Genomic DNA, 8,395 nt, shown 5'->3' with positions numbered 1-8,395 from the left:
AATAAAAACAAAAATAGATACATGCAATGCATCTAATGAATTGAGTGGACAAGTCTGTGTGATGGCTAGAAAATATATGCAGTGTTGGTTGCTTTATGGAAGCAGCAGCTAGCAACAACAAAAACAAATATATATATTTCATAAATAAAAAAGAAAGTAATTATTATTTTCACTTTGAACAAAACTTTTTTCTTTGCTTTTTTGTTTTTCCAATTTTCCACTCTCTCAGTCTCTCTTTACTCTCAAAAGCAAGAAGAAAAAGAAAAAGAAAAGCCAAAGACAAAAAGATTCAATATATAATAGACCAACAGACATTTTTGTAAAAGAACAATTACATCATGAACCCCATATTTTAGACATTAATTACTTGAACCTTATTACACAGACATGACACATGAACTTAGAAAATTAATTTTCCATAAAAAAAAAAAAAGACACTTCTAAAAGCCATATGCATAATTCAACAAACTCAAACTCTATCCTCTTCTACTTGGCTGCTACATCATCATCATCATAATAATAATCTTTTTACACATATGGGTCTCTTTCAATTTCTTTTTTTTTTTTTTTTTTTAATGTGAAATTTTTATTTTATTTTTTGTTGGTTGATCTCAACGACGTCGTTCCGGTGTCCAGTGCGGCTTGGCTGGGCTAAAGTGCACTGAAGTTACTCTAGAGTCGAGCAGTTCGACAATGGGTGTGAAATTTACGCACCGTGGCGCTTTGTATTGGTTGATCGACGCGCCTCTTGAGATCGCATAGTCCATTAGCTCTTCAAACGTCCCGTTTTTCACCACCCTGATCTCCAACGGTCCGATTGAGTTGTCCGCAACTCGGCCTTGTCGGTAAACCGAGTTCAAATTCTCTTCAATAGCCAAACAACACTGATTTAAAATCTCATCCGTTGGATGACAATTCATTGCTTCATTATCTTTCACAAGAAGCTCCCAATATATGACGTAATGTCCTGGGATTGTTTTAGTATCTGCATAGCTTGTGTATTCCACCACGGTGGTGTTGAATTCTCGTAAAAGAGACGATGCGCTCTCGATCGCCTTCTGGAGCTCAGCCTCGTCGGTCTTGTCGGAGTCGATGCTCAAAAGAACATTCTTCCTCCTCACAAATCGGAACTGTGGCGCAGCGTTGTGGAACCCGGTGACTTTGAGCACATCACCAACTCGGTACCGACACAATCCGGCATAAGTTGTGATCACGAGCTCGTATTCTTTCCCAACTTCGACGTCCGCGAGGTCGACGAGTCGAGGCGGGGAGTCACGGGAGAGAGCGGGAGCTTGAGACAAGGAGTCGTGGGGGAGGAATTCGAAGTAACCCATGTTTGGCATGATGGTGTAAGTCACTTCATCGGGTTTGCACATTGGGTTTAGATTTACCCCGAAATAGCACTCGGAGGAAGCATACATAGTGCAAGCCATAGGTAAACCCCCGCTGTAAAATTCGAGCGTGGGAATATACTGAGCCATGGCTCCGGTCACAATCACATCCAAATATTTAGTATTCGGCCAAATTCTCGTGATAATTCCTTCCCATTCCTCCGTGGAGCATTCCTTGGAGATGAATTCCGCCAGCTCTGGATTCGGGTTTGTTAAGTATTTGGTGGTTATGCATTCACGGAGACAAGAGTCCGTGATTTTAGGGTTTAGGGTTCCGGTGGCGATGTCGTGTGCCAGCTGTTTCCAGTTGAGCTGGAGGAAGCGGATGGCGCGAAGGAGGCCGGAGGCGAAAACCGCGCCGACTCGGAGGACTTGGCCACGCATCAACAAGCCACATAGCATTTGAGTGTACATGCTTTGAAAGGAATCAGCGCATAGAACAGCCTCGTTAGGGCTCGTGTAGTCATTGTAAGGGTCATAAGGCCTAGTCTTGAAGATATCGCTCTTGTAATAGCTAGTCAGCACCGGACGAGCCACCAACCCTCCAGGAGTCTTAGTCTCTGCCTTCACAAATAAAAAGTAAAGCCCTTTCCCTTTGTCCAATCCCGGTACATACCTGAAAATTATATTTTCCATTTGTCAATTTTTTTATTTTATTTTTATTTTCTCTTCAAATTTAATAATTTTTTTTTTTAAAAAAAAAACTTACAAATTCATGATGGGCATGAGAAGACTGTAAAGCAATTGACGCCGTTCCATTTCTTCTTTAATTGTGGGCATCAATTTTCTCTCTCCAGCGGATGTCCCAGAACTGCAAATAAAATAAAATTAACAACCCTAATTTAAATAAGGTTAATGAATAATAATAAAATTAAAAATAAATATAATTACAAAAATAAAACCTGGTGAGGAACTCAGAAATTGGATGGGATGAAAAAATAGGAGAGCGATCGCCATTAGCAATACGTTGAATATCAGGTTGGAGATCTTCATAAGTAACAACAGGAAGTTTGGATTTAAATGTGTCCCGGTCCGTGGCTCCATTGAGCCGGAACCGGTTGACATACTCAGTGTGAGCGTTTTGGGTCAGAATCTCAGCCAAAACCCTTTGCTGAACGGAGTCAGCATTTGCAGTGGTTTCCTGTATGAAACGAAGGGCTTTGGCATCTTTCTCGCAAGCCGGCGGCCCAAGAGGAGATGAAAACTGAGGATTATCAACAACGGCCATTAATATAAAATTATAAATTTGTAAAATTTATAAAATTAAGTTTTAAACAAAATTTAAAAAAAGGCCAAGAAGTTTGAAGGATGGGAGAGAAGGAATTAGAAGAAATAGAGATGAGCAAAGAAGTTGAGAGTGTGGGATTTATATAGGAAAATGGAAATGCATGCGGTGGATGACACGTCAAAGTCCACGTCATCTGAAGAGAAAAAAAAGAAATATTTGGAGAGGGAAAGTGGTGTGAGGAAGAAGGGACATGTGGGGCCAGGACACATAGGTATGTCTAGTAAGGGGAAGACAAGGAAGGGTCCACATGTTTGTGCCAGGTCAAATAAAGGTTTTGTCTTGGAGTGAGGACCATGTTTATTGGAGACAACGACGGCTGCCGGCGGAAGCAGCCAATTTGTGAAGGCAAGGGAAGGGAAGGAGGAAGGCGGCCAAAACTGTGGTGGTTTTCTTTTTCTTTTTTCTTTTTCTTTTTCTTTTTTTTTTTTTTGTCCTTTTCTTTTTTTCTTTTTCGTTCCTTCATATTTTGGCGTTCAATTTCAACGTCTCCATGTTAACGGCTAATCTCGTAATAATCATTTTGCGGTTATTATTTTATTAATTTTCCAATCAAAACCATTTCTTATATTACCATTTAAATTTTCTATTTTAAAATTTTATATCTCTATTATGAGGTGGCGAGGTGTCTATGAATAGTATTTCAATTAAACTATTATTAAGTTTTTTAAGAATATTATCCAACAAATATGACGTGTGATTTCAACATTTAATTTTTATTTTACCAGAAACAAAAAAAAAAATCTGAGGTTATATTTTTAAAGAAAATTTAATTCTACATTTTAAATTTTTAAGTTTTATTATCCCTTTATATTAATATTTTCAAAAAAAAAAAAAATAGTTTCAAATTTTTGTTTTAATTATAAAAGTGAAATAGAAGAAACAAGCATAAATGTTAAAATAGAAACTTTAAAACAAAATTATCCCAAAGACAGTGTATTACAGGTTGTACCCATTTTTGTGTATCCAATTAAAAATTGTAGTGATTGCCACACTACAATTTTTTCATTTTTAAAAATGATTTTTTTCCCTTTGCAATTGAAGGGGATGCATGCTTTGTCGTCTTGTATTAGATAGAGTTGAACTTATAATTTTCTTGTTTGGCTTTCCTTCGTTGTTGGAGACTAATAAGGAGAGTCTTATTGATTAATATATCTTGCCTTCGGTTACTTTTTTTTTTTAAAAAAAGTAGTGTGATATTTTGGTATATTCAAATGGGTTGATTCAAATAACTTTATGTCATTCATGCATATATATATATATATATATATATATATTACAAGTAAAAGTATATAGTAAATATAGAACGCATAAGGTAATGAAATTAAGATGGAAACGAGGTTAAAATAGTGAATATTATAATCAATATACGAAAAAAAAGATTAATTAATGATGATATTATTTAATAGAAAGTAGTTTTTTTTTTTTTTTTTTCTAAATAGAAATTGGTCGCAGACATGAAAATATTAATTAATGATGATATTATTTAATTATAAAGAAAATAATAATGTGAATTTCTAAAAAAAGATTAATGAGATTATGATTTAGAATAGAATGCAATAGATTAATTAGGGATAAGATCATTATGGGAATTATTCAATTATTATTTGGTGCTGTATCACGTGAACATGACGTTAATTATTAATTTTCTTTTCTTTTTTCCTTTTTCAGTCGATTAGAATTTTAGTTTTTGAACCTTTTCTTCATGTCTCGGCATTTAAAAATACGAGGGTAGGTAAAATTGGCTTTGTTTTTGTTTTATTTTATTTTATTTTTAAATTCAACGTATGACAGTTGCTTTGCAATTCTACATAGTTTTCTTCGCCAAACTTATTTGTTTTCTTTTCCTTGACAAATGAATATAATTAATGCTAAATACTATAATCTAAAGTTTATTGTAAACTTTAAAAAATTTCATAACATAAAATTTGTTTCAAAACTGATAGAAAGATATTGAAACAATTTCAATGATAACGAGTTCAAAAAAATAAATTGTCAAAACAAAAAGAAAAAATTTATATATATTTTAAAAAAATAGTTCAAAATAAAATTTTGAAATATTAAGGATATAGATAAAACATATATCCTTAAGTCAGAAACCTACTACATGTCATCGTTAAATTACTTTTCCGTTTAAAAACTAATTAAGAAACTAGTTGATTATGTGAGAACCAATATTTTTCCCTTGTTAAGTCCACACACAGATATTTTTAAAGGTCTTTTTCTTAAAAAAAATAAAATAAAATTCCTAGAGTTTTGTTGGGGAAAATTTTGAACACCACTTGGCTTGTCCACTAACAATTAATTAAGAAGTTACTATATTTTATGAATACATAAATATTATTATTGTTCAATTCAATAAAATTCAATCAAACTATTATTGAGAAAAACCTCCCACTTTTTACAAGAATGTACGTGAAAAACTCCCAACTCGGAGAAAAACCACGGCCCAACAGAAAGAAATTCACTATGTGAAAAATTGTTACAATCACATAGAATAATTCTCTTTCTTGATCCCAATTACTAGAGCACACTCTCAAACCTTTTATACTAGAGAATACATAAAAGGAATTTAACTAGAATTAGCACACACAAACTTAAAGTGTTTCTAACTAGGACAACTTGAAACTAGAGACATAGGCTTCTTTTATAGGCTTGGAGCCCATTCCCATTCTTTAATTTAACTGACGTGGGGGCAAATTTCACTTCTAATATTTTACCAAAACCCAACAATTATAAGTATCAACCATACCATAGTTTCTTTTTTAAAATATACATGTATATGATTTGTGAACCAGTAGGTGCACCAAAATATCTCAATTAAATTGATACATTCTTAGCACCTTTATCATCTCCCACATCCTTTAATTAAAATATGATAAGATCAGGGGCCAAAAGGTAATATACGAAGGGCTAGAGAGAAGCCCTTACCATAGTTCAAAAACCGGTAAAAACATATCTTCTACAAATAGAAAGGTAAGTAGTTATTTTTTCTATTAAATTCAATGTACACCCCTAAATTTGAAGGTTCGCATCAATTTAAACTTTGAACTAATATTTGTATCAATTTTTAACTCTAGACCTTTATAAGTGTATGAATTTACACCCTTCATTACGTTCCGTCTGAAAAATCTCATGTAAATTAAAACATAAACATTTCAATTAAATTTCTAAACTTTATTAAATTAATCAATTTATACTCTTAAAAAATTCCTTTGGAAGTTGTTCATGTATTTACTTTAATTATCCATTTTATAGAATGGATATTTGGAAAAGTTGATAGATAAGTTCAAAGTAACAATATACATGGGACAAAATGGATCAGTAGATGCATCAGAATATCTCAACTAGGTTGACACATCTACACATTCAAATTATAAGTTTAAGAATTTAATTGGCTTGAATTATAACTTTCACACGATAAGGATTGAACGAAGTCTGAAGGAGTCTAAATTGATGCACTTACTTAAGTTTAGAATTTAAATCAATATAATTATAAGTTCTTGATTTTAATTGATATTACCAATAAATTTAAAAATATAAATGGATATTTTCCGTAAAAAAGATTTAAATATTTGCCTCACACTATTATCTTTATTTTTCCAGTGTTATTAATATTTCATAGAGTTACGTTAGGTTAAACTATATTTCTGGCATTTCTCTAAATGAGAAGGTTTTCTTTTAATATCTCGTCTGTAATTTCTATCTATCACGGAAGTCTATGTTTTTTTTTTTTTATTATTATTTTTCTTTTGATGTTAAACTATTTTTCTACTTTCCATATTTTGATATATATTCTATTTTCAGTAAAAAGATAGGAGATTTTCACTAATAAAAAAATAAGAAAAATTGTTTATACAAAATAATAAATTTTAATCTTATTTGATAGAGAATAAAAGTTCATCCGTGATAGAAGTCTATCAGTAATAGACGCTCCATCATTAATAGATATTGATAGAAGTTTATCAATTTCTATTTATATATATATATTTAACTATTTTTATAAATAGTTTCACATATTTTTTGTTTATGATTTTTTTTTTTTTTAAAAAAAAAAAGTTAAATTGGAAAATCCAAGAGCGAGAAAATGTAATGCCAACTCTATGTATCTTGCCTTGAGCCGATGGCTCTTCTAATTTTGACCATTAATTTTAATTGATTAGTTAATTTAAAGCGTAAATATCTAAATTCTAGGATTTTTTTTCTTCTTATACCTAAAATACCCCTAACCGTAGAGATCTCCCAACGTGTAGTTTATTGCAAAAACTTTTCTTTTTTAGATTGGAATAAATGGGGTCTAATTTTAGCAATAATCAAACTATGATAATTTTTTTGTTAAAAAATTCCAAATATAAGAAAAAAAAAAAACCCCATAATATCGCATTCTAATGTTTGTCTTATAAAATGGCAATATGTTTATTCTCTAAAAATATATTCACAATACAGATTATTTTAATATGACACTCTTCTGCATCAAACACTTTTTAGAAAACCATTTTTATTAATCTCTTACAATTGTTTTCTAAAATATTTATTTAATAACAAATTGGTGTAGTTTCATTTTTGCAATATATTCGAGAGGTTTTATATTGATTGTTCAGTTATTAGCTTCCAATTTGTAAAAAAGTTTTATGTTATGTTATAAGTCACTCACTGAGCTTCTTGAAGCTCATTCTTTTCTTTCATGTTTTTCTTCCCAGGTAATTGAAGGAACTCAAAAACGAGAATTCCATGAGCGGGTTTAGATCAGTCCGATTTTCATAGTGACCGGAATACAAACGATATACATTCTAAATAACAGTTATGCATAATACAATTCAACAACAACATGCTCAGTATACAATAAAGCATAGAGAAGAGGTTCATTACTAGAGGAAGACAATCTTCGAATGTATGAACCCACGGCAGCAGAAGAATTCCACCGATTTACTAGCACCCTAGCGAATCTCTCGTCGAAAACTGCACGATCCATGATACTTTAACTTCATAAATAGAAGAAAATGGTCTTAAAAAAACAAAGTGAATTCATTGGATTTATATTTTAATTGTTTTAGTTGATTATAATTCTCCTATAATTTGTTCCTACAAAAATGCAATTATTTTTTTGTATTTTGTTAACACATCTATTTTTGTTAATTTTTCTTCATTTGATTAGTGATTAAACCATGTATTTAAAAAATCATATTTTCTAAGAAAGTTAAAATAAATATATAATTTTATAACTATGTATGTATATTAGATGGAAAACTTTGATTTTAGTTTTATTAAAAAATTATATAAAACTAAAAAATTCATAAAAATCAAAACAGAAAATAAAAAACAATTACGACATTTTTAAGAAAACAAAAAACTAAAATCAGTAACGGGTTTCATTTGGTAACCATTTTGGGTTTCATTTTTGTTTTTGAAAATTAAGTCTATATCATTTACATTTCTTATCAAGATTTTCATCTTTCTTAAGTATAATGATTCAATTTTTAGCCAAATTTTAAAAACAAAAACAACTTTTTGAAAGCTACTTTTTTAAGTTTTCAAAATTTGGTTTGTTTTTTAAACCACCGGTGAAAAACAGATAATAAATGAATAAATTTGGAGATGGAAGTAGTGCTCATAGACTTAATTTAAAAAGCAAAAACTAAAAATCATAGAAACTAAATATGAATAATTTTGTTTTTTAAAAACTAAAAATCAAAACAGATTTTCAAAAACAAAAAGAGGT

At 30.8% G+C, this 8,395-nt stretch overlaps 1 protein-coding gene across 1 annotated transcript; it reads right to left on the bottom strand.

Moving 5' to 3' along the window:
• Positions 1–278: 278 nt before the first annotated feature.
• LOC120072768 (putative indole-3-acetic acid-amido synthetase GH3.1) lies at positions 279–2,735 on the bottom strand. Its single transcript, XM_039025247.2, has 3 exons — positions 2,294–2,735; positions 2,101–2,202; positions 279–2,007 (listed from the first exon to the last, which is right to left on the bottom strand). Exons 1-3 carry the CDS (start codon positions 2,617–2,619, stop codon positions 612–614), a joined length of 1,824 nt encoding a protein of 607 aa, XP_038881175.1. The 5' UTR covers positions 2,620–2,735; the 3' UTR covers positions 279–611.
• Between the last annotated feature and the right edge of the window lie 5,660 nt (positions 2,736–8,395).

This window comes from Benincasa hispida, chromosome 3, assembly GCF_027475165.1.
Source record: "Benincasa hispida cultivar pf3 chromosome 3, pf3_genome.v1.1, whole genome shotgun sequence".
In the NCBI taxonomy this organism is placed as follows: Eukaryota; Viridiplantae; Streptophyta; class Magnoliopsida; order Cucurbitales; family Cucurbitaceae; genus Benincasa; species Benincasa hispida.
The sequence above is the reverse complement of the archived record's forward strand: the minus strand, read 5'-3'. Positions and strand labels throughout refer to the sequence as shown.